Source organism: Leucoraja erinacea, chromosome 12 (genome assembly GCF_028641065.1).
Source record: "Leucoraja erinacea ecotype New England chromosome 12, Leri_hhj_1, whole genome shotgun sequence".
NCBI lineage: Eukaryota > Metazoa > Chordata > Chondrichthyes > Rajiformes > Rajidae > Leucoraja > Leucoraja erinaceus.
The window spans coordinates 51,655,838-51,683,335 of NC_073388.1; the positions used below are offsets into that span (position 1 = coordinate 51,655,838).

Here is a 27,498-nt window from a genome sequence, read left to right on the forward strand (position 1 = left end):
TAGCGACATTTTTTCGGTCCTTGAAGAAAGGTCCTTGAAAACGTTCACCGAGGGTGGCCCGCAGAGGTGACAGCGGAACCTCCGGTCGGTCCTCGAAGAAAGGGGAACTAAATCCCCATTCATAAAAGAGAAGGTGAGGGTATATTGCGCGGGAGGGTTAATAATTGACAATATGCTGCTACCTGCCAGCTGAGTTAAAAAGTTCCCACGGTAGACTCACGATACACAGTGTATCGTGAGTCTTGCGTGGGAACTTTTTAACTCAGCGTGCAGGCAGCAGTAGATTGTCGCTCCCTTCAGTTTCACCCCACCTACACCCCTCTGCTTCCCGGCCATGTGTGTGACCCCTTCCCTCCCCTCTCCAGCTCCCCGCTCATTGCACCGGCGCGGGGGCTTTGTACTGTCTTCACGTCGCGATGCTAGCAGCACAGTGCCAGTCACCGGAGACGTCAGGACCAACGGAACACCGACCCCCAGGCCCACTGCAAGCATGGAGATCCCAGATCAGCAACTCCAGCCCAGCCCCGTTCCAACTCCAGAGGAACACGCTCCCCGTATGGGCAGAAGCTGATGGTGTGCAAGGGGTACGTCTTGTTCTTGGGGTCGCGCAGCTCGGGCTGTGGGCAAACTGCCACTTGTCGCCATAGCGGCCCATCGGGGAGCGGATTCCTCTGGAGTTGGAGGGGGAGGGGGGTATTGTGCTGTTTGATCGCCCCCTACTATCCCAGGGACAGGGAGACAGGACGTTCACCGAGGGCGGCCCGCAGAGGTGACAGCGGAACCTCCGGTCGGTCATCGAAGAAAGGGGAACTAAATCCCCATCCATAAAAGAGAAGGTGAGGGTATATTGCGCGGGAGGGTTAATAATTGACAATATGCTGCTACCTGCCTGCTGAGTTAAAAAGTTCCCACGGTAGACACGATACACAGTGTATCGTGAGTCTTGCGTGGGAACTTTTTAACTCAGCGTGCAGGCAGCAGCAGATTGTCGCTCCCTTCAGTTTCACCCCACCTACACCCCTCTGCTTCCCGGCCATGTGTGTGACCCCATCCCTCCCCTCTCCAGCTCCCCGCTCATTGCACCGGCGCGGGGGCTTTGTACTGTCTTCACGTCGGCGATGGCTGCCAGCAGGTCAGTGCAGTCACCGGAGACGTCAGGACCAATTGGACGTTGAACACCTGGCCCACCGCAAGCACGGAGATCCCAGAGACCCACAGCCAGCAGCAGCCCAGCCCAGCTCCAACTACAGAGGAACCTGGGTTGCGGATGACGGGGCGCAGATCGGGGCATCGTAGGGGCCCATCGGGGAGCGGGTTCCTGTTGGTCCTGACGTCACCTGCTATCCTCCGGGAACTGTACCGCCCTTGCAGGAGAGTGGGGTTGTTTGCAGTTGCAGAGGGAGGGGGCAAGGGCGGTACAGTTCTCAGTCTCAGCTCCAGTCCAGGGGGGCGGCCGGAGACGTCAGGACCAACGGGACAGCGACCCCCAGGCCCACTGCAAGCACGGAGATCCCAGAGACCCACAGCCAGCAGCAACTCCAGCCCAGCCCCGCTCCAACTCCAGAGGAACACGTAGGGGCAGAAGCTGATGGTGTGCAAGGTGTTCTTGGGGTGGCGCAGCTCGGGCTGTGGGCAAACTGCCACTTGTCGCCATAGCGACCCATCGGGGAGCGGATTCCTCTGGAGTTGGTATTGTGCTGTTTGATCGCCCTCTGCTATCCCAGGGACAGGGAAACACAGCGGCTTTTTAGACTGGTGGGCAATCACTTCCAAAGTTCTGCCCACACAGTCAGTACACCTCTCCTACACTGCATTTCATACAAACATTTATTCTGCAAGAAAAAACGACATTGAAGACTCAAACTCGCTCCCGGAGTAACTTCCGGGATCAAGGCGCAAACTCGCGACCTTGCGGATATGAGTCGAGCACTCTACCACTGAGCCAACCATTAAAATCTACGCTAAAAAATTTCCATTCCGAAGACCGACGAATTCTGAATTACGAAAAGTGTCTGGTCCCAAGGCTTTCGGATAAAAGGTTGTGCACCTGTATTGACAGTACATCTTAAAACAAATCTTTAAATAAAATCTATTTTCAGAACTGATAAAGCAAATAAGACAGATGGAGGGAGTGAAAACCAAGGTGTCCATTCACAAATTCATTTGCTCATATGCCTGCGTCATAGACCAGTGAAAAGCTATTTAATGGTATATTCACCAATGTGATCAATCTATTCCTCAAGAACAATGAAACAGCATCCTCATCCAACTTTATAACACACCTGTGTTCTTCCGCTTCCCGAGCCCCCACTCCCTCATCTTTACTATATACGATCCGTCACCCCACACCCCCATCCCCCACCAGGCGGGCCTTAAAGCCCTCTGTTTCTTCCTTGACAACAGAACCATCCAATTTTCACACACTACTTCACCGAGCGGAGCTGGTCCTCACCCTTAACAACATCTCTTTTGACTCCTCCCACTTCCTCCAAGTCCAAGGCGTAGCTGTGGGCACTCGCATGGGCCCCAACTATGCCTGCCTCTTTGTAGGGTACGTTGAACAATCCCTGTTCCAGGCGTACACTGGCCCTATCACCGATCTCTATCTCTGTTACATTGATGACTGCATCGGTGCAACCTCCTGCACCCATGCAGAACTCATGGGCTTCATCAACTTCACCACAATTTTCATCCTGCACTCAAACGTATTTGGATCATCTCCGGCACCTCCTCCCCTTTCTTGATCTCACAGTCTCCATTACAGGAAATAGACTATCGACTGACATCTATTACAAACCCACTGACTCCCACAACTATCTCGACTACACTTCTTCCCACCCTGCTTCCTGCATAAACTCTATCCCCTTACTCCCAATTAAGGTGCAGGTGATATATTCTGTTAAGTCTGCTGGGAAACCTGTGTTTGTCGCATCTGCGCCCAAGATGAGGTGTTTCACACTGGAACATCAGAGATGTCCTCATTCGTTAGGGTACGGGTTTCCCTCTCCCATCATAGATGAGGTCCTCACTCGTGTCTTCTCGGTACCCCGCAGCTCCGCCCTTGCACCCTCTCACCTTAGTTGCAACAGAGATAGAGTCCCCCTAGTCCTTACCTTCCACCCATCAGCTGTCACATAGAACACATATGTTGTATGGAGAAGATGGGGGGGGGGGGGGGGGGGGGGGGGGACGGAAGAAGAGGGGGGGGGGGGGGGGGGGGGGAGGAGAGCAGCGGGCAGCACGGAGGAGCAGGAAGAGCTGTAAAATTTCAACGTTTCCGCCACCTCCAACGGGATCCCACCACTAGCCACATTTTCCCCATCTCTACCCCTTTCTGCCTTCTGCAGATGACCGTTCCCTCCGCAACTTCCTGTTAACTCATCCCTTCCCACTCAAGTCACCCCCTCCCCAGGTACCTTCCCTTGCAACTGCAGAAGATGCAACTCCTGTCGCTCTGCCTCCTCCCTCGACTGTCCAAGGACCCCGACAGTCCTTTCAGGTTAGACAGAGGTTCACTTGCACCTCCTCCAACCTCATCTACTGTATTTGTTGTTCAAGATGTGAACTCTTATGCATCGGCGAGACCAAACACAGACTGGACGATCATTTCGCAGAACACCTTCACTCAGCCCGCCCAAACCAACCTGATCTCCCGGTTGCTAAACACTTTAATTCTCCTTACCATTCCTACCGACCTTCCTGTCCTCAGTCTCCTCCATTGTCAGAATGAGGCTAAACGCAAATTGGAGGAACAGCATCTCATATTTCGCTTTGGCAGCTTACAGCCCAGTGGTGTGAATATTGATTGCTCTCACCTCAGCATTCCCTCTCTCTATATCCCCCCCCCCCCCCCCCACTCCCACCCAAGTCTCACTAGCTTCTCATTTCCACCCTACAAACAGTTTACAATGGCCTGTTTCCTTTATTCATCGCTGCTTTTTTGCATATTTTTCATTCATTGTTCTTTATCTCTCTACATCACCATCAATATCTCTCGTTTCCCTTATCCCTAACCAGGCTGAAGAAGGGTCTTGACCCGAAACGTTACCCATTCCTTCTCTCCTTGGATGCTGCCTGTTCCACTGAGTTACTCCATCTTTTTGTGTCTATCCTGTGTTCTTACACACTGCACAACATGCATACTCCGCAGCTAACTCCCCATGGCAAACAGAGGCTTCCCAGCAGAATTAACAGATTATATCAACTGCACCTTAATGACGAATGTAGGAGCACTTCTCAAGATAAAACTTAACAGGAAAGTGTAAGTTCTCAAGCATAAAACATGAATTAATTTAACTACTGTACCTGCCATGATTCCTTGACTAGCAAGTATCATGATCCCAGTCAGACCAAAGCTAAAGATAAGATTCTGACCAAAGTTCAATACTGCAAGACTTGTGGTAGTCTTCAGAGATGATTCTTCATACGACTTCAAGAATCCATCATATCTCTCTGCTTCATACTTCTCATGAAAACATGAATTAATCATTAATTTTTGTCAAAACTGCTGTGATATCAGTCCGTGACATAAAGCAGAGCATCATAAGTTACACAGTACAGAGCAAATAGAAAAAGCTAAGGAGTAAGCCATTCGGCCCTTGAGCCTGCACCGCCATTCATATGATCTGCTGATCAGACTCAGTGTCCCGTAGTCTTCATCCCCTTAGACAAGGGCCACATCTCTCCCTCTTAACTATCAAGAAGTCCATCAACTACCCTCTGTGGCAGAGAGTTCCAGAGATTCACCACTCTCTGTGTGAAAAAATTCATTCGGTTTTAAAATTTACTTTATGTAATTGTCCTGGACTTCCCTTTAATCTTCCTGCATAGCCTGTCCAACCCCTTAAGAATTTTGTAAGTTTCATAAGAACTTCAATCTTCTAAATTGAGTATAAACCAAGTCTATCAGTCTTTCTTCATAAGACAGTCCTACATCCCAGGAATGCTGGTATTCCAAATTCCAATTAAGTTCACATACATAGAGTAGCAAAGGCCAAATACTTGTGGGGCCCCGGGAAGTACACTTGCAAAGGTCCCAGGTCCAATTGGTAAACTCTGGCAAAGGATATTCATCTGAACCTATTTTCACAATTAAATGATTTCTATTTTATCTGAAAACACTTTCTTATATTAGCATCATCAATACTCATGCCTTGGACCCTCCCACCGACAGAGCAATGGAACTTTCCATGGAAATCAGGCGTGTTTGTTTGGATCTACAACTGTCCACTTTATAAAGTATCTAAGGAAATGGATACGAATATTGCAGAATTTTTGTTGCTGTGCAGAAAATCAAAAGTAATTTCTTTACTCTTCAGTTTGAAGTCTATATTTCACGCCAATTCCTCCACAGTCAATATTGACAACTTGGGACTACACCCAGGGCCGTCTTAACACATGGGCAAGCTGGCAGTTGCCCGGGGCCCCACAAGCAAAGGGGCCTCATGCTACTCTATGGATGTTGTGAATTGCTGTCAATAAATAAATACTAAACCTATAAATATTTGTTATTGGAAAAAGCATATTTAGCATGTGTTTTACTAAAGATGATGAACAATATTAATTTTTATGATACCATGTGGACATTGGCATTCGCCTCTGATTTAGTATCACGGTCACCTCTGCAACCACACGTGCTTGTATGTGTACGTATCTCACGCACTACATAACGTAAAAGCGTATATGTTACTTCAACTCACTTGACAGTTAATAGCAATGATATTGGTTATATTTATATGCCATTGGTTATTAGAGATTGAATCTGATATTCATAAGGAACACTTGTAGGGTAAGCATGCAGTAGTCATTCAAGATTATGAATTTATGATGCAGTACTAGTAACCACGTATTGATAGTTTGTGATATGTGAATGGACAAGCTGTTTATATAAGATGTGAAAATTGTAGAATGCAACCTAGACAGAGATGTGCCATCTCCGTCTGTATGGTTTACCAATTGAGTATCATTTATATATAGAAATGATTGTGTTTTTCAAGGCTCATGTTATATTGTTCAAACGTTTGTGTTGATTAATCTTTTCTATACAGCATGTTTTTTAATGTTTCAATACTGATTTTATTGGTAGTACCAATAAATATAGGTTTAATTTTATCGACCATTTACATTTTTATTCCTGCGAGTGGTTGTGTAGGTAGGGGTCCCAGTGCACTGCTTTGCCCGGGGGCCTATAATGCTGTTAAGACTATAAGGCCCTGACTAGGCCATGGAACTCCATGTCTGTTACCAACTTAACCAGTTACATATTGGTGGATCCTTCACTTCGTTAATTGTATACAACATTAACAAGCTGAAATTGTAGGAAAACAGCTTAGTTCCAGGCCTCATCAACTTAACTGCAAGTGGCTTGAAAGGAGGTGCTTTGTCACATGTACAGTGAAATTCATTTTTGTATACAGTTCAGTACGTATCACTATACATAAGCACTTAGATACATATAAATGCATGGTAATGCTGGTTTAGCCACCTTTCTAGCAAATGTCCTATCTAAAGCAGAGAAAATGTATGCTTTTTGTAGCAGCTGCAGCTCATTATAGAGAGACAAAGTGATCAGAATTCTAAACCACAAGTCTCTGCCATTAATGTACCAATAATTGGTAGCATGCAGTACTGTTACATTTCCACTCAACAGTTTAGCAAAGAAAACTAACACTTATGAAATTGCCATGTCTAGCTATTCAAACTAGTCACCAATTCAGAATGGATTATATTCACAATAAATTATAATACAATTGGATTATATTCAAAATGAATCTGTGCAAAGTATGCAATATATTATCTACTGTGATAGAAATTATCTAATTAGCTCAAGTTACAAGGAACCAAAAGGAAACTTAAAATGCACAAGATGTAGTATGCAAATGGAGTAGTCTTATTTTTCACAATTCTATAGCACCAGAAGTTATATGGAGGGAAGGAAGAATTATAAGTGTATAAACTTAGTGAGGGAAAGGGTTGCTTAAAAAGTAAGAATCTATTCAGAATCTAATGAAATATAATTCAGAACATTGTACCTTTACAGTTTCATAATTCAGGAGAGAGTCTATTGCAGCATTGCCTGCATCATTATCGGCTTTATTCATTTTGATTCGGAAGATAGTCCTACAAATAAAATATATTGGTTGTAAAGTCACCACAGAAAACACATGAGCGTATGTGAAAAATTAAAATCAAATGTTACTTCTACAGTACCTCCACTGTGTAATGCTGATGGTATATGCTGCATATGCACCTAAAGTCGCCAGGGTAACTAATGCATACGGCAAACCGCATTTAAAGTACTGTAAGAAAAAAACACATTCATATTGAAAACTAAAGATATTAGTCAAAATATGATTTGCAAAATATGACAAATGCAGATTGATTGACATGGTAATGAAATCTTAATTTCAAAATCTTTTTTTTTTTATTTTAATTTTATTTAATTTTATTAGAAGCAATTGTAGAGATAAAACATTCGGCATCTAAAATGGTACTATTAATGTACAGCTTCATTTTTAACCTTATAACCTAAATTATGAAAATGAAAAAAGAAAAGAAAGAGAAAACAAGAAAGAAAAGAAATAGAAAGTGAAGAGATAGATTGAAGAACAAAAGAGAATTCCTTAAGCTACCAAAGCAGTGTAGTAGAAAGATAAAGGGATTTAATTAGAGAAAAAGTGGAGATATATCTTGCCCCTCGTTCCCCCCCCCCCGCCCGCCTCACCCAATCCAGCATCGGATTTAAATTTAAATTTGTGTTGCACCATACTATTGTTGTAAGAATTCGGTAAAGGGTGTCCATGTCTTAAGAAATTGATCTGTTTTTTCCGCCAAGACAAGCCTAATGTTTTCCAAATGTAGTGTCTCGGGCATATCTGTGATCCACATCTTCACTGTAGGGACTGTTGTTTGTTTCCAAAAATTGAGTATTAATTTTTTCACCGTTATTAGGCCGTAGTTAAGGAAACGTCTTTAAAATATCGTTAGCTTAGAACAGACCTCTGACACCTAGTGTGATCAGTTTTATATCGGGATCCAGTTTAGTTTAAAGTATTTTAGAAAATATAACAAAAATTCCCCTCCAGAAGTTTTGTAATTTTGTGCAGGAAACAAAAGAATGGGTTACAGTCGCTTCTTGGAGGAGCCATTCATCGCAGATAGGACATTTGGGAAGATCTTGTTCAATTTAGACTTTGAATAATAGAGTCTATGAAGTATTTTAAATTGTATTAGGGAGTGCCTAACATTAAGAGAACAGTAATGTATGTATAAAAGACTTTCCTCCCAACTATCCTTTGAGATTGTTAAACCCAATTCGTCTTCCCATGCTCGCCTAATCATTTCCGACGATGGGATATGTACATTTAAAAGGGTTTAATTTCAAAATCTATCTTCATCTTTTTTGTAAACTGGCATCTACAGTTCCTTGTTTAAGAAGGAACTGCAGATGCTGGAAAATAGAAGGTAGACAAAAATGCTGGAGAAAATCAGCGGGTGAGGCAGCATCTATGGAGCGAAGGAAATAGGCAACGTTTCGGGTCGAAACCATTCTTCAGTCTGAAGCATTTTTGTCTATCTACAGTTCCTTGTTTCTTTATTTGGTCTGTTCTTTATGATTACATTTATTAGGCACTAAATCTTGGCTACTGGATATTAAAAGTTAATTACAGGCTTCAAAAGAAATGCCAATAAATTGTATACCATAAACTTAAATAAACAAACATTAAATCCATTGTTTGAAAATGTATACAACCGAAAGAGTCTTGTTCCTTCCAGGACAGTTCAAATTATAAATGACTCCATGATAGTTCAAAATTTAATTATACATCATGAATTGGCCAACATTGTGAAATGTTGGATATTCTGAGACTACAGTTTAATCCATCCTACCCAGTGAACTGCTTTTTCTGGACTCAGGAATTTTGTTGCTTCATTGTGAAGCAAACAGCAATCTGCATCACTGAGACAGGGATCCCTAAATGGTCTGAAGAAGGGTTTCAACCCAAAACGTTGCCTATTTCCTTCGCTCCATAGATGCTGCCTCGCCCGCTGAGTTTCTCCAGCACTTTTGTCTACCTTTGTATCCCTAAATGGTTGATGGAAATGCCTTAACATTTAATAAAATACTTCAATATTTAAAATTTGGCATCACGCACAGCATGATCATAGTCAAGTTTCTTAAATCACTATTTGGATGTTAGACTGGATTATTGCCTGAACTTGCTCCCCACATCTCTCTCCCTAAATGTGAAGGGCTAAACAATCAGCGTTCTGGCACCAAGGCCAAAGTGAGGCCTTATATCCCAGAGCGTACTTCCACAACAGTGCATGTTGGAAATAAGAGATAATTTAAATTAAAAAAAACATTAACAATTAAATGGATTCATGTAAAGAAAAATATAGATTACAGATACAAAAATTAATTGTGCATCATTAAATATTATTTGCATACTAGTATATGTCTTACACCAATCTGAATATCACTATTCTGAAGAAGGGTCTCGACTCAAAACGTCACCTTTTCCTTTTCTCCAGAGATGCTGCCTGATGGGCTGAGTTACTCCAGCTTTTTGTGTCTATCTTTGGTTTAAACCAGCATCTGCAGTCCCTCCCTGCACATCGCTATTTTCACATTTGCTTCATCACATTTGAACCTTTACTAATCCAGCTCTTCAACCGGGTTTCCTAACGGGTAGCACAGTGACACAGCGATAGCTACTGTTTCACCGATCTTACAGCGCCAGAGATCCAGGTTCCATCCTGGCTATGGATGCTTATCTGTACGGACTTTGTACATTCTCCCCATGACCTGCTTAGGTTTTCTCTGAGAACTTCTGTTTCCTCCCACACTCCAAAGATGTGCAGGTTCGTAGGTTAATTGGCTTTATAAATGTTTTTTAAAAAATTGTCCCTAGTGTAAGATAGTGTTAATGTGCTGGGATTGCTGGTTGGTGCAGACTTGGTGGCCCAAAGGGCCTGTTTCCGCATTGTATCTCTAAACTAAATCAAACCAAGGTTATTATTGTGTAATAAGAATCAAGGGAAGCTTTCCAGCCTTACACGCTTGCATATTAGTAACACACAACTGAGGGTATACAGAATATAAATAAAAGCCCCAATATTACCCAACAGCTGTTAAATGATAACTTGGTCTATGGCATTTCAGCAGTACCAAAACAGTTTAAATGCACATCACTTACCAAAATGCTGCTGACAAGCAGCACTTCAAATGTGGTGGGACCCAGGTTAAATACCAATGCACTGAGCACAAAACTGATTCCTCGAGTTCCTCTGTCTATAGCTTTTGAGAGTGCACCCGTCTGTCTGCTGAGGTGAAAAGACAAATCCAAGTTGTGCAGATGGAGGAAAACATTTTTAGCAATTCGCCTGATGGAACTTTGAGCTACTTTGCCAAAGACAGCATTCCTCAGCTCGTTGAAGCCTGCTGCACAAAGCCTAGAAACTCCATCTGCAAGGAAATTCAGAATTTTCAAATTACCTTTTTAAAATGTACTTCAGCATTTTAAAGTTGTTTCAAGAAATGTAGAATTATAAGATCAAGACTGTCCAGACATTAACTATGTATACAGTACACAAATTGCAATTCCTATTTGAACATCTTGGAAGCGGAAGCGGTCATGGGCTTCATCGCAACAATAGCCGATAGCATCATCCCCACGGTAAAGGTTAGCACCTTTTTGAATCAAACACCCTGGGTGGACAGGTCCGTTCATGTTGCCTTGAATGCTCGCACCGCTGCCTACAACTCTGGCCTGGCATCCAGAAATATTGACGTCTACAAGGTAGAGTCCTACCAACTGCGAAGGGCGGTGAAGGAGGCAAAAAGGAGGGACAGGGACAAGATGGAGTCACAGATGCAGCAGCAGGACACCAGACGCCTGTGGCAGGGGCTACGGACTGTAACCAACTACCGGAGCAGCCCCCTCTCAACCGGAAGTGCCGGCACCTCTCTAGCTGATGACCTGGACTCTTTCTACGCTCGTTTCGAGACGGGCAACATCACCCCAGGCTTGCCGGCTAACGACAACACCACTGGCATGCTGGCTATCAAAGCTGAAGGGAAGTCCATCGCTGGGGATGTGCACACATTCTCATGGTCCGAGCACGACGCGAGGAGGGCTCCGACACGTGTGAGCACGAGGAAAGCTGCAGGCCCAGATGGCATCTCAGCGAGAGTCCTTAAGTCTTGTGCTACGCAGCTAGCTCCGGTGCTCACTACAATATTCAACCTCTCCCTGGCCAAGTCCGTCGTCCCTGCCTGCTTCAAAAGATCCATCATTGTATCTGTACCAAAAAATGCCTCCCCAGCTTGTCTGAATGACTACCGTCCGATGGCCCTCACCTCGGTAGTCACGAAATGCTTTGAGAGGCTGGTCAAGAAACACATCTGCGCCTTCCTCCCTCGCAACATGGACCCGTTATAATTCGCATACCGTCCGAACAGATCTACGGACGATGCGGTCTCCCAGGATCTGCACACCGCTCTCACCTTGACAGTCAGAAGGGGGGGGGCTATGTGAGGGTGCTGTTCATAGACTTCAGTTCAGCCTTCAACACGATAGTCCCCGCCAGACTTGCTGAGAAGCTAATAGAATTGGGGCTCAACACCTCCCTGTGTGCCTGGGTTCTGGACTTTCTCACCGCCAGGCCCCAGGTAGTCAAGATGGGAGGAAATACATCGAAGTCCCTCACCCCGAGCACAGGATCCCCCCCAGGGTTGCGTCCTCAGCCCCCTACTGTACTCCCTGTACACACATGACTGTGTGGCTAGGTTCAGCTCCAACTATAATCAAGTTTGCTGATAACACTGTGGTGGTGGGCCTGATCTCCAATAACGATGAGACCCCGTGACACGGCCTATCGGGGGAGGAGCGGTGGCTGGTCTAGCAGTGCTGGTGTCAGGGCAGCAGCAGCCTCCTCTTGAATGTCAAAAAAACTAAGGAGCTGATCGTGGACTTTAGGCCCCAACGACAGCCGGACCCACATCATCCGAGGGAACGTACACTCCATTGAAGACTATTAAAAAAACCAAGGGATTTACTAGACAAAAAATGGATAGGGGCGCTGCAACTGCTTTAAATCGCGCCGCCCTGTGGTGGTCCACATAACGATCAGAGGCCTACGATAGGTGGATATGGCACATGCTGTCAGACAACAGCCTCGTGAATGTCAAAAAAGGCAAGGCTAATCGTCTTTACCACCTCAGACGCATTGAGGATTGAGGACATTCACCTGGGAGTCCACATCTCTGACATGGATCCTCTCAGTGTCTTCCACTCAGGCAGCGGCTAGGATCCTGGAAAGCTATGGAAATCATGTCTGGAAACATCACAATTTGGTTTGGGAACTGCTCTGCCCAGGACAAGGCTCTGCAGAGTAGTGCGTTTGGCCGAACGCACTATGGGAACTACACTCGCCCCCCTGCAGGAACTATACATCAGAAGGTGCAAATCCAGAGCCAACAAGATCATGGGGAACCCCTTCCACCCCAGCAACAGACTGTTCCAGCTGCTACGGTCAGGCAAACGCCTCCGTTGCCATGCTGTGAAAACAGAGAGGATGAGAAGGAGTTTCTTCCCAGAGGCCATTAGGAGTGTGAACTATCTCACCAGGGACTAACTTACTGCACCAATTTACAGTTGTGTGGTGTCTTTTTAAATTGCTGTTTCTTCTTTTTTTTCCTCCCACAAATATGTAATTCCATTCTGTTTTATAGTCTTTTTGTACAATCCGCAAGCATTGCCACTTTTCATTTCACTACACATCTCGTATGCGTATGTGACGTATAAACTTGACTTGACAACATGAACAAAACTTAACCAAATTGGCAAATTCTGACACCCGAGACATGAAAAAAATCCTAAATCTCTTCAATTTGGGAGTAGAGTGATCTCTTTTGGACTGTGACAAGTTGGTAAATGGCCTCCGCATTGCATTAACCTCCGTTAATTATCACTTTCCAGCTAGAAGTCAGGATACTGTCTGAAGACATGGATAACTCTGCTTGGATCCATCCAATTATTGGCAGAACTTGCTCCTGCTCAGCACATATCACATGAAAAATAACAATTTATATTATGTTACGGATGATAACTGGTATCTGAAAATCTTCTCAGTAAGAAATCAAATGTCTCAGTGAGAGAGAAAAAAGTGACCCCCATTATAAATTGAAATGTTTCTGGGGTACTTATGCCAATTATTGGCAAGTACTTTCAATAACACTGTATATGCAATGCTATTTCCATGCTAACTCCTTTATATTTATTCTGCATGTCCACATTACTACCTGGTTTTGAATCCCTCCTTCTAAGCATGGAAACAGAGGGAAATTGAACTTGGTAATAGAGGGAATGCAGAGGAACAGTACTAGATAGCTCCCCCAAATATCCAGTCTAGGTGCAATACACTAAAGTGCTTCATGAAACCATTTGGGCTTTTAACAGAATGGTTGAACAATCATGACAAGGAGCTATTGTATGGGGGAAATGAAGATCTAACCTATTCCATTTACAATATTTGCCTGTTTGAGTACACATTTTAAACCAGATCTATTTTTCCTTCAGAGAGTCACCTGCCACATGCATGTCTCACTTTATATTAATTTATTCTGTTTATTTTCATTTGAAACATTTACATGACTGATATAATGACCTATACATTCTCAACAAATCATTGCAGTAACAGCCTCCACTATTACAATATGAATGTATGCAAAGTGAAAACAAATCACGGCAATTCTAATCATCAGAAATATTTGCTGGTGCCTGCGAGTCAGTTAACATCTGTCAAGAAAAATAAAATACTTTACTTACAGCCAATGAGAACAGCTGTTGCCATAGTGATGACTGTGCCTGTTGCATCATTCAGGTTCAAAACACTACCTGACATTTGGTTGAGATCATCTACTGCATATTTAAACATGAAAGGAACTATCACATTCATAAGCTGCAACGACACAAGAACAAAACATTACAAAAGGTTGAGCATTACACCGAGTGAATAATTTGACTGATTTACAGTTCTCTGAATAAAGGTCTTGGAGGCACTTTGAAATGTCAAGTCCTTGATGCTGCAAAAAGTTGGCAATAAAGATTTAATTCACTACAACAGCTAAGAGCTATCATTGCTTCACTGTATTTACATGTCTGATTGTAACAAAGAACCAGGCAGCAGCAGTTTGATTAATATGTACTAAAGAACACTGCTGCACCCAATCGTCCTATTTTAACAGGGGAAAAAAATCATAAGTACAACATAGATATTTATTACACTATTTTTAAGAATTATAAATTCTGATTAAATCATTCTAACTTAAATTGTTAACTTACAACTTTATATGCCTCTCATATTTAATCACCAGTATATGTAAAGGTTAATATTTGATCTTGACTTCCCATTCACAATAATTGCTTTAAAATTTCTTCTGTCTTATCAGGATTCATGAACAATAAAGAAGTAAAACGAATAAAAAAAAACGTGTGCAATTAGAATTATTGGAAAATGTTGAAGATTGATTTTTTTCCAAGATGTGAGGAAGTAGTTTTCCGAAAAGGGAACAGTTGTTGCACTAGTTAATTGAAATGCAGAGCTGGTGATGCCTTACCTGCTGAGGTGTACCTGTTAACAATCTGAGCTTCAACTTCATCTAATCCCCATGAGATTTCCTGCCATTTTGTTTTCAGGAATTAAACACAGCAAAAAGTCCAAAAACAAATACAGTGTACAACATAATGTTGGGCGGCAAATTGGTGCAACGGTCAAGTTGCTGCCTAAAGGGCCTGTCTCACAGTGATTTTTACGGTGACTGCTGGCGACAGTCACAGTCATAGCAGGTCGCCGAAAAACCGGCCACTGGACCCCCCACCACGACAATGTCTACGACGACCTACCACCTAGTCGACATCAAGCTACGGTAAACTACCAACAACCATCGACCCATTAGGATGTCCACCTATGACCACACCTACAAACAACCACATAGGCGACAACCGGTCAACCTACGTCCATCCACGACAAGGTACGACCTTGTCGTCGACAACTGAAGACAACTCAGTCGCAGGTACCTGTCGCTAGTTGACATAGGTAGTCGCCAATGGAATTCACTGAAGTCATCACCCGGCAACAACCTACGTCACCCGGCAACAACCTACGTCACCTGGCGACAACCTGCGTCATCCTGGCGACAACCTGCTTCAAGAAAAGACAAGCTATGTCAAGCACAGTCGCCGAACGGTTTTAAACATTTCAAAATCCAGCGGTGTCAAGAAAAAAGTTACGACTCTTTAGGTGACTTGAGGAGACAACTCACGACCATACAGGCGTCACCCCGCGACCATGTGACGACAGCCTAGTCGCCTGTAGCCGCCAAAAAAAATTGCTTAAGTGGGACAGGCCCTTTACTCCTCCAGAAACCCAGGTTCAATCCTGACTAAGGGTGCTGTCTGGGGGTGTCCAGTTTCCTCCCACATTCCAAAGACGAGCCAAGTTGTAGGTTAATTGGCTTCTGTAAATTGTCCCTAGTGTGTAGGATAGAAATAGTGCATGATAATTGTTGGTCGGCGTGGACCACAGGGATGTAATGCTGAGGCTCTATAAGGCACTGCTCAGGCCGCATTTGGAGTATTTAAAGCAATTTTGGGCACTTTATCCGAGAAAGGATGTGCTGGCCCTGGAGAGGGACCAGAGGAGGTTTACAAGAATGATCCCAGGAATGAGTGGGTTAACTTATGCTGAGCGTTTGACAGCACTGGGCCTGGACTCGCTAGAGTTTAGAAGAAAGGGGGGGGGGGACCTCATTGAAATGTACTGAATAGTGTAAGGCTTGAATAGAGTGGATGTGGAGAGGATATTTCCACAAGTGGGAGAGTCTAGGACTATTAGTCATAGCCTCAGAATTAAAGGAGGTTCCTTTCGGAAGGAGATAAGAAGTAATTTCTTTAGATGGCAGTGAATCTTTGTAATTCTTTGTCACAGAAGGCTGTGGAGGCCAATTCAATGGATACTTTTAAAGCTGATATAGATTAGTACGGGTGTTCGGGATTATGGTGAGAAGGCAGGAGAATGGGGTTAGGAGGGAGAGATCGATCAGCCATGATTGAATGGTGGAGTAGACTTGATGGGCCAAATGGCCTAATTCTGCTCCTATTACTTAAGTTTACTAAGCTGTTGTGCTTTCCAGCCTGCTCTATGGCTGTGAAACGTGGACCTTGTATCGGAACCACATCCGTCAACTTGAGAAGTTCCATATGCAGAGCTGCCAAGTTTTGTCAGAGCATTTCAGTATTCTAGTACAGGTGTACAACCTTTTATCCGAAGATCCAAATAACGAAAACCTCCGAATAACGGACATTTTTTCGGTCCTTGAAGAAAGGTCCTTGAAAACGTTCACCGAGGGCAGCCCGCAGAGGTGACAGCGGAACCTCCGGTCGGTCCTCGAAGAAAGGGGAACTAAATCCCCATTCATAAAAGAGAAGGTGAGGGTATATTGCGCGGGAGGGTTAATCATTGACAATATGCTGCTGCCTGCCCACTGAGTTAAAAAGTTCCCACGGTAAACTCACGATACACAGTGTATCGTTAGTCTTGCGTGGGAACTTTTTAACTCAGCGGGCAGGGAGCAGCAGATTGTCGCTCCCTTCAGTTTCACCCCACCTACACCCCTCTGCTTCCCGGCCATGTGTGTGACCCCTTCCCTCCCCTCTCCAGCTCCCCGGCCATTGCACCGGCGCGGGGGCTTTGCACTGTCTTCACGTCGGCGATGCCAGCATACAATGCCAGTCACCGGAGACGTCAGGACCAACGGGACACCGACCCCCAGGCCCACTGCAAGCACGGAGATCCCAGAGACCCACAGCCAGCAGCAGCCCAGCCCCGTTCCAACTCCAGAGGAAAACTGCAAACTGGCCGGAGACATCAGGACCACCAGAAGCCGCTCCCCGATGGGCCGCTACGGCGACAAGTGGCAGTTCGCCCACAGCCCGAGCTGTGCCCCCTCATCGGGACACCAACCCCCAGGCCCACTGCAAGCACGGAGATCCTAGATCAGCAACTCCAGCCCAGCCCCGCTCCAACTCCAGAGGAACACGCTCCCCGTATGGGCAGAAGCTGATGGTGTGCAAGGTGCGTCTTGTTCTTGGGGTGGCGCAGCTCGGGCTGTGGGCGAACTGCCACTTGTCGCCGTAGCGGCCCATCGGGAAGCGGATTCCTCTGGAGTTGGAGGGGGAGGGGGGGTATTGTGCTGTTTGATCGCCCCCTGCTATCCCAGGGACAGGGAGACAGGATGTTCACCGAGGGCAGCCCGCAGAGGTGACAGCGGAACCTCCGGTCGGTCCTCGAAGAAAGGGGAACTAAATCCCCATTCATAAAAGAGAAGGTGAGGGTACATTGCGCGGGAGAGTAAGAATCCCAGGACAAAGTTGAGTGAGTGTTCACCGAGGGTGGCCCGTAGAGGTGACAGCGGAACCTCCGGTCGGTCCTGGAAGAAAGGGGAACTAAATCCCCTTCATAAAAGAGAAGTGGAGGGTATATTGCCCGGGAGGGTATATCGCCTACCTGGAAGAAACCGGACATTTTTTCCAGGATGTCGTCTGCACACCAAAGCTCACCAAAGCTCACGTTTGGCGCTAAACATGGCAGGCCAAAGCTCATGTTTGGCGCCAAACGCACGTCGCCTCTGCTGCACACAGATATAAGAGTGTGAAAATGTCGCCTTAGGCCGCCTAAGGGCATGTAGCCCCGCTAGGGTGACATGAGTGCAAGAGGTGATTCAATGCTGCGGGCACATTTACAAATTCAGGAATTCATTCAACACACTGCATTTCATACAGACATTTATTCTGCAAGAAAAAACGACATCGAAGACTCAAACTCGCGACCGAGTAACTGCCGGGATCAAGGTGCAAACTCGCGACCTTGCGGATATGAGCCGAGCACTCTACCACTGAGCCAGCCATTAAAATCTACGCTAAAAAATTTCCATTCCGAAGGCCGACAAATTCCGAATTACGAAAAGTGTCTGGTCCCAAGGCTTTCGGATAAAAGGTTGTGCACCTGTACCTGAAAATCAGTATTTTGCTGAGGAAATCAGTATTTTTACGCAGTGCCATTTTGCTGAAAAAAATGTTGTTTATGTGCGGTCATACTCATGTAAGAGTACAAGAATGCACAACTTTGCTACCAATTGACATGTCTTCTACGCACCTTACTTGACAATGCATTCATTGCCATCTCTTTGTACATTTCTGTTTGAACGGCTGCTTCCTGCTTTTAGCACCAGATGATGATGTAGAAGCCATTTTGGAAGCCTCCCTCTCCCTCCCTCACTCTCTCCTTCCTCTCCTTCCCTCCCTCCCTCCCCGAACAGTCTGTGACCCATAGCGCTGGTAGCGCTATAATTAGAACCCATAGCGCTGTTCGTTTATATTCCCACTCGCTAAATTGACAGCACTGTTTAAACCTGTAGCGGGACAGGCAAATTATATCTTGCAAATATAATCATCCAGATCTTGAAATTTAAAATACTAATAGATTTATTCTGTTATAATTCTTAGAGTTACAGTATGACTTTTTATATCCTTGCATTTTTTAAGCAGCAAGATGAAACAGGAAGTCGAGCCGATTTTAACAAAGCAAATCCGTACATCCGTATTCTTACTGCATTTCCGTACAAAATACAGAAAATCCATACTACTTGGCAGCTCTGGATATGTGCTCATTACGGTCCATCATGCACATTCGCTAGCAAGACAAAGTGCCCAACCATCGAGCAATCACAAGCATTGGGTCAATGATCATCAAAGCACAGCTCGGACGGACTGGGGACATCATCGGGATGGTTGAAACCCGCACGCATTGACAGGTCTCCCAAGGACAAATGAACAGTGGCCGTCCCAGGAAGCGATACAAAGATTGCATCAAGGACCATCTTCACTATTGTGGTCTTGCGCCCAAGCCACTGAAGCCTGTGCCAGCGACTGAACCCGCTGGCGCGCAGCAGTGCGAACAGCAGCTTCGAGGAGCGCCGCCTAGAGCGACTTACCAAAGCCAGGCAGAGGAGGAAGGGTGCTGCTCAGAACCTGCCAGCTACGATCTTCATCTGCCCTCACTGCCCTTGAGTGTGCAGTTCACGAATTGAACTCGTGAGCCATGTCAGAACTCACCAGAATTGAGACTGCACAACCTGCCATCGTCGTTACCGACAGGCCACCACCACTTATGGCCTTGACCAAAGTGCCAATTTCCACTCTGCCTCTCTAAACTAAACTACATCCATTTAAGTTGGGGTTGTTTTTTTAAATAATGCACAAGCATTAAATGGATTAAAAAGTCAATAGTTAAGAAAGGCTTGAGGATGATGAAGTGGGATGGATATGTTGGGCTGTCCAATCCTTTTCTATTCATAAATGGACATCCAAGCAGAAAGTTGATTAAATAAAATAAACAACCCTGGAAACCTGTAGCATAGCCGAGAACGTTGCGATGTTGGATGCTTCTTTCATTAAACCTATGGGATTGTAATGGCAACATTGAGAAAAGGCTGCAGATCTATTCTCAGCAAAATAATATTTCATTAACAATCCAATAAGTTCATAAGGAAGCATTCATAATTTTTTCTAAAGACATGCCCTAAATAAAACCATGCTCAAAGCACATTTCAAAATTGCTCCAAATATTTCACCATAAAGCAAATAGGCTTGTACTGCAATTTCAGGCAGAGATTGTTTTGTTACCTGGCATGTTTGCATAACGCTAATTGTAATATTTGTTATACTGATTGTATTGGGAAGGGTGATTATAGAGTGATAGGTTGTATATATGACTAAGATACTGTATAGTATTTGCTGTTTTTTTCTTTTCTTTTTCTTTTTTGTATGGCTTTGTAAATATTTGATTAGTGTTCAAATGTAAATAATTTGGTGTACATATAGTGGCTGGTGTACATATGGTGTACATATAGCTGCTAAATTTGTATGAGATAATTACAAGCAGTTGAATAAGGAGTGGGAATTAATAAGCTTTGGCTTCTTCCTGCTCCTTTTCGGACACATATGATTTCATTTATTTATAGATATTGTTTATGACACTTAATAAATATTTGTGTTTTGTTTTTTGTATGCCGTTTCACATTTGCTTTTTATTCTTTTATTCTGTCCGAAATAAATAACTAATAAATAAATAAAGAAAGAAAGATATAATGTAATTGATGAACGGATTACATCTGAAGAAATTGCACCTTAGGTTCCCTTTTCCTTCTCACTTATGTATTTCTTGATTCCCCTAACCTATGGTTGCATTCAATCAAACTATGCCCCTCATGATTTCATGCATCTCTCACAACCTCTCCCAATAACTCAGACCCTTGAGTCCTGGCAACATCCTCAAATCTTCTTTTGCACTGTTTTCAGCTTAATGACCTCTTGTCAATGCATTTCATGGCCCTTTTCGGCCCTTCCAACAGCCCACTGGACTTCTTTCCTGCTTGCTCTATATTCCTGTTTGAGTGCATTTTCCTAAACCTTGCATAGACTTCCATTTTCATTTTAACCATCTATAACCTCTTTGGTCATCCCAGGATCCTTTATCTTGCATCCCTAGTCTTCCTCACAAGACCATGCCAGTCCGGAACTCTGTTTAGTCTCTAATTGACTTGCACATGTCAGGTATAGACTAACCCAATAACAATGGCTCCAAATTTACTCTCTTGAGCTCCTGCCTAATAATGATATAAACTGTTTTAGTGTAATTTATTATCTTAATCCAACGTCCAGATTTATCTTTATTCAAAACAATCTAAAACCTTGGAGATATCTCCTTTAACCTCATCTACTGCATTCAGTGGTCCGAATGTGACCTCTTCATATCGGCAAGACCAAACTGATCACGGGCACTCTAAGGCCTTCTCGATCTCCCAGTTGCTAACCATTTTCGCTCATCTTCCCATTCCCATATTGACATTTATGCCCTGGGCCTCCTCCATTGTCAGAGTGATACCATATGCAAACTGGAGAAACAACGCCTCATTCCCGGCTGCATTCACGGAGAACAGTGTGGAGAGTACAAATAGGCTAGGGCAGTTTGAGATCGAGAAGGAGGTGATGCTGTGGCTCTTGAAGAACATTAAGGTGGATAAATTCACAGGGCCTGATGGCATCTATCCCAGGTAATTGAGGGAGGCTGGAGGAGATTGCAGGGTCCCTGACAACGTTCTTTGTTTCTTCTCGAGCCATAGGCAAGGTCCCAGAGGACTGGAGAATGGCCAATGGTGTTCCTTTGTCTAAGAATGGAAGCAGAGTGAATGCAGTGACCTATAGACAGATGAGCCTCACAACAGTGGTCGTGAAACTATGGGAGAGAATTCTTTACGATAGGATTCCCCCCATTTGGAAGAGAATGAGCTACTTAGGGAAAGCATTGTACGTGACAGGTCACGTCTCACAAACTTGACCAATGGCAGGTGGAGTTTAACTCCAGAAAGTGATGTGCTGGATTTTCAAGAGGTTGAATGCAAGGAGAGAATACACAGTAAATGGCAAGATCATTTGCAGTATTGATGTGCAGAGCAATCTTGGAGCTCAAGTTCATAGCTCACTAAAGAAGGCAGCACAAGGGGGATAAAGGCAGCGTAAAGTATGCTTGGCTTCACTGCTAGGGACATTGAATATAAGAGTCAGGAAGTCATGATGCAACTCTATAGGACTTTGGTTTAGGCCGCATTTGGAGTATTGCGTGCAGTTCTGTTGCCCTATTACAGAAAAGATGTGGAGGCTCTGGATAGGGTGTAGAGGAGATGTTCCAGACTGCTGCCTGGATCAGAGGGTTTCAGCAACAGATAGTTGGATAGACTTGGTCTGTTTTCTCTGGAATGAGGGGTGACGATAGAAATATAAAATTATGAGAGGTATAGATAGGGTAGACACTCAGAGCTATTTTCCAAGGTGGAAATGTCCAACACAAAAGGACTATCAAGGTGTGAGGGGCAAAGTTTAATGGAGACTGTAGAAAGTTTAATGGGGACATGAGAGGCAAGTCGTCTTTATTTACACTGAGAGTACTGGGGGCATGGGATGCATTGCCGGGTCAGTGGTAGATGCAGACACAATAGTGTGTTCAAGAGGCTTTTAGATAGGCACATGGAAGTACAAGGAATAAAGAGATATGGATCATGTACAGGCTGATGAGATCAGTTTCACTTAGCCTTGTGTTCAGCACAAACATTGTGGGCCAAAGGGCTTGTTCCTGTGTTGTACTGTTCTATGTTATCTGGAGATTGCTACACTTGGGGTCCTGCTATGTCCTCCCGATAGTCACACTGCAGGACCATCCCCTTCGCTTTTCTGCCATTGTTCTCACGCCTTTGTGCTGCCCATGAATCGCAGACTTCAAGCAGTCATTGCAAGCAAAGGATATGCAACAAAATACTAAACATGACTACTTTCATTTACATGACACTGCTGTGTCCCAAACATTTCTGCATGGTTATACTAAAATGTATAAAAATGGAGGGTGCTGTACAAAGAAAACTATATATTATAGAGAACTACAAGGATAATCCTCGATGCATTGTGACAGAGGCAGGCTTGCAGCAGAAGGCAGTGCAATTTTTTTTTAACCATGGGTTTCTTGTTAAAAAAAAGTCAGTATGACTGAAATTATGTTTCAACAAACACACATTATCTTAAGTTAGCATTTAAAATTTAAAATCACCGCAGAGCTTATAATTAAAACAAAAAAATCAAACAAGAATAGAAAATGACACACCGTGCTGTATAATGAGATTTATTCTAACAGGAAAGAAGAGCAACTTGCTTCAGGGCAATGCAGTCATGCGGATATTACACAACTTACATTTTTCAAGTAAATGAAGCCAGTATTTTCAGGACACGAAATATAGTTAATTTCATAATTAGACTTGATAACTGAAAATAACATATGAGCACGATTTTGAGTCTTCAACAAGAAAGATGTGTTTTAGCAGAAAGAACCCAAGGAAGATTGCAGCAGAAAGTGCAGAGACGTGTCGGAAAGAACTTCAGATGCTGGTTTAAACCGAAGATACGCACAAAAAGCTGGAGTAACGCAGAGTATCAGACAGCATCACTGGAGAAAAGGAATAGGTGACGTTTCGGGTCGAAACCCTTCTTCAGACTGAGTCAGGGGGAAAAAAGACTCAGTCTAAAGAAGGGTCTCGACCCGAAACATCATCTCTATTCCATTTCTCCAGTAACTGGAGAGACTGCATGCTTAACTAATAATTTAATTTTGTTAAAGCAATCGTGTTAGATGTAGGAAGTTAACATCTTCCAGTAATTTTTAAGAAATGTAAAACTCCAAAATGTGATGCTAAATACAAAACCTAACAGTTTAAATTGTACACTGACAAAAACAATGTATCTGTTTTTATTTTGCTTTCCTTTCTCCCACTCCACGTCCTGCCTTTATTTCGCTGGGAGGCCAATTAGATAACTTGCTTTTATAGCTATCAAGTGCTATCATGCTAATTAGAAAGACGACAGAAAATAAATAAGAAGGACTGCAAGGAACAGCCTGGTAACTACAGGCCAGTAAATTTAACATCTTTGGTCGGGAAGTTACTGGAGGATATTCTGAGGGATAAGATAGATATGCATTCCGATAGACAAAGGCTGATTAGCTACATTCAGCGCTGTTTATATAGTACCTGGGAGATAGTGCCTCATAAAGCTGATTGAGTTGTCTGCAGATGTAGCCAAAAAGGTTGATGAGGGCAGAGGACAGTAGCGGTTGTTTCTATAGATTTCAGCAAGGTATTTAGTAAGGTCCCACATGGTAGGCTGCTCTGGAAGGTTAGATCACATGGGATCCAAGGAGAACCAGCCGACTGGATTTAAAATTGTCTTTGTGGAAAGAAACAAAGGGAGATGATGCAAGGTTGTTTTTGAACTGGAGGCCTGTAACTAGTGGTGCGCTCAGGGTTAGTGCTGGGCCCATTGCCATTCATCATCTATATTGATGCTTTGGATGAAAATGTACAAGGCATGATTAGTAAGTTTGCAGATGACATTGAATAGTATTGTAGTTAGTGCAGATGCTGCTCAGAAATTGTAGCAGCATCTTGATTGGCTGGGCGGAAGAATGGCTAATGGAGTTCAACAGAGATAAGGTAGACACAAAATGCTGGTGTAACTCAGCGGGGACAAGCAGCATCTCTGGAGAGAAGGAAGGGGTGAATGTTTAAAAAAACAGTTGGACAGGTACGCAGAATGATGTAGGCCAAATTAGAGCAGATGAGCAATTTGTTCAGTGCGCCTTGGCCTATGCAATCTCCCGGTTGCCAAACACTAACCACCCTTGTCATTCACATATTGACCTTTCTGTCTGGGCTTCCTCCACTGTCAGGACCAAACACAAATTTCTTTAATTTTATGCAACCCTTGCATTCCCTGTCTCTCCTATACCGTAGTCGTCCTGAGAATATACCAGTTAATAATGGACTATTTTATAATTACAATGGATTAAGTAAAATATTAGCTTGAGTATATCCTGAGTATAACCCAGCTCTTTCTGGGTGCTGAAATAAGCTGAAGTTTGCAGAAATGTGGGAATCAGGAAATTGGAGGCCACCTTTCAAACTGCCTTTCAAGCTGGTTCCTGTTATGTGCCAAGTAGAATACCATTCACAATGGTGAGAGGGATATACTTCCTGAGAAGGTTCAGGCTTCAGAAGCCTTGAGCGAGGATGAGCTTCTTGAGAAAACTGGTATTCTAACCAACATGAATTTCTGTGGTTAGCTGACATTCAGAGATTGTATTGTTAAGACAGAATTGTAATGGTTGTGTTTTTTGACTAACTTCCTGCTTTTGAATGTTTGGGATCAACAGTTTTATTATCGATAGAAGCACAGGATGGTTAGACTATTGTATCATTGACAAGCATTCTTTGAATGGGTAGAGCTGTGATTGATTTGTATTAGACGTCATTGCTGCCATTCTGTATGAACATGTGACTATGGTTCCAAAACAGTATAAAACGATGCTGTATGTCTTCATTCTTGAGAGTGATGGCCTGGGAGGAGTTAAGCATCTGCTATATGCTTGACTTTGTATCTCCTAGCACTCTCGGTGTTGTAGGGGGCGCTGCTCTGGCAGCAGCCATGTCAGCAGTGCGTCAGTTTTTTCATCCTTTTTTTATTTTTTAGTATGTTTTAAAGTATGTATTTAATGTTCCTTCCTGTGTTTTGTGTGGGGGGTGTGGGGGGGTAAGAGGGAAACTGCTTTGGTCGCCTCCTCCATGGAGAAGCGACTTTTTTCAGGTCGCCTCCCCCGTGGCCTAACTTCAAGGATCGGCGCGGCCTTTCCTGGAGACACACCCGGGGCTTCAGCGGCGGGCGCAGCGTGGACTCTCGTTGTGGAGCGGGTGAGCCCTCGCTGGGGCTCGCTGGAGGGGAGCATTCTGCTTCGCTGGCCCGGGGCAGCCTGAAGCCGCGGTCTGCAGAGCTCCAGCTGGTGCGGCGTCTACAGCCCGGGATCCCTCGTGGGGGACCCGGGGGAAGAAGAAGCCATCACTGCCGGCCCGCGGCCAACCTCTACCGCGGGTACGGCATGGACTTACCATCACCCCTGGAGGGGAGCTTCTACCGCCGGCCCTGCGGTCTGCGGTGCTTCTGGCTGCGGCGGAGTCTTTAAATCTCGACCGATCGGCCTACACCATCTTAAAGCCGCGGTCTCCGGTGAGGAAGAGCCGATCCTGGACTGACTCTGGACTCTGGTCCTGTCCATGGGGGGGAAATGGAGGTGGACTGGCCAAATTTTGTGCCTTCCACCACAGTGATGAATGCTGTGGTGGATGTTTGTGTTACAGTTTTATTGTGGTTGTGTGTTCTTTATTATTCTACTGCTGCTGACAACCCACATTTCCACCGACCCTGGTTGTGTGGCAATAAATTATATCTAATCTAATCTAATCTAGCTAAATGATCATTAAAGCTTGTATTGGTTTTACCCAACTTATTGTAAGTTGTCTGTTTTAAGAAAATGAACCTTAACAGTCCCACTCGTTTCACTGGCATCTTGCATAGTTTCACTCTTTGTACCCCCTCGTAATCATCCCTTCCACGGCTAACAATGGACCATGTGGGCTCCACCTTTCCTTCATCATCCTTGCTGGCTTTGATTTGTTCTTTTCATACCTTTCATTCTTTAGTTCTCTGTACCTTTTCATACCTCTAGTTTCCCTCTCTCCTGACCTTCAGTCTGAAGAAGGGTCTTGACGGTCGGTGGGGGCGCTGCAAGTCGGTAGCCCTGCCAACAACGTATCAGTTTTTTCTACTTTTTTTTCCCCCATGTCGCCTCCCCCGTGGCCTAACATCGAGGATCGGTGTGCCGTTTCTCGGCGAGGCACCCGGGGCTTCAGCCGCGGGTGCAGCGTGGACTCTCGGCATGGAGCGGGCGAGCCCTCGCTTGAGGGGAGCGCTCCGTTCGCTGGCCCGCGGCAGCCTGAAGCCGCGGTCTGCAGAGCTCCAGCTGGCGCGGTGTCCGCAGCCTGGGATCCTTCGTTGGGGACCCGAGAGAAGAAGAAGCTCCCACCGCTGGCCCGTGGCCTACTTCTACCGCGGACGCGCCGGGAACTTACCATCAAGAGCGGGATCCCTCGCCGGGGACCACTGGAGGGGAGCTTCGACCGCCGGCCCTGCAGTCTGCGGTGCTTCTGGCTACGGCGCAAACTTTAAATCTTCGACCGCCGGCCTGCAGCCTACACTAACCTGAAGCCGTGGTCTCCGGTGGGGGAGGCACCGTTTCAGGGCTTACCTTGACTTTCACTCATCTGATTGCCCGCAGCAGTAGCTGCGGAGGGTTGAGGTCCCGACCACGGGGGGAAATGGAGGAGGATTGGCCAATTTTTGTGCCTTCCACCACAGTGATGAATGCTGTGGTGGATGTTTGTGTTAAATTTTTATTGTGTTTTTGTGTGTTCTTTTTCATTGTACCGCTGCTGGCAAATTCATTTCACTTGCACTTTATGTGCAAGTGACGAATAAAACTGATTGTATTGTATTGACCCAAAACATCACCTATTCCTTTTCTCCAGAGATGCTGGAGTTACTCCAGCATTTTGTGTCTATCTTTGGTGTAAACCAGCATCTGCAGTTCCTTCCTGCACAATTATTTTAGTAAATCTCTGTTTCTGTAAAATTAAAATCTGCTTGCCCTTACCTCAGGAGAACAAAATAATTCAGGCCAAAACCTAATGATTGGCAATTCTAAGTGACCAATTAACTGACCGACATTTAGTTTATGTTTAATCAGATGAGAAAGCCAAAACTCCAATAGTGATTTGAGAGTTGCTGGGAGTTCAAAAAAAAATATTCATATTCAAAGATTCTACAGAGATTTGATCGGTTGGCAAGAATTTTGCATTTTGAGTTAGAGCAAAGGTTAGGAAAATTTGAAAACACAAAACAACCAATGATTAAATAATTAATTCATTCAATTAACAATAAATCA

At 44.4% G+C, this 27,498-nt stretch overlaps 1 protein-coding gene across 1 annotated transcript in view; it reads right to left on the reverse strand.

The window, feature by feature from the left end:
* Window positions 1-27,498, reverse strand: part of abcb7 (ATP-binding cassette, sub-family B (MDR/TAP), member 7) — a 75,065-nt gene that overhangs the window by 27,611 nt on the left and 19,956 nt on the right. The window contains 5 exon segments of the mRNA XM_055644136.1: window positions 4,306-4,507; window positions 7,032-7,119; window positions 7,210-7,298; window positions 10,200-10,468; window positions 13,833-13,965. Of these exon segments, the coding sequence (XP_055500111.1) occupies window positions 4,306-4,507; window positions 7,032-7,119; window positions 7,210-7,298; window positions 10,200-10,468; window positions 13,833-13,965 (781 nt within the window).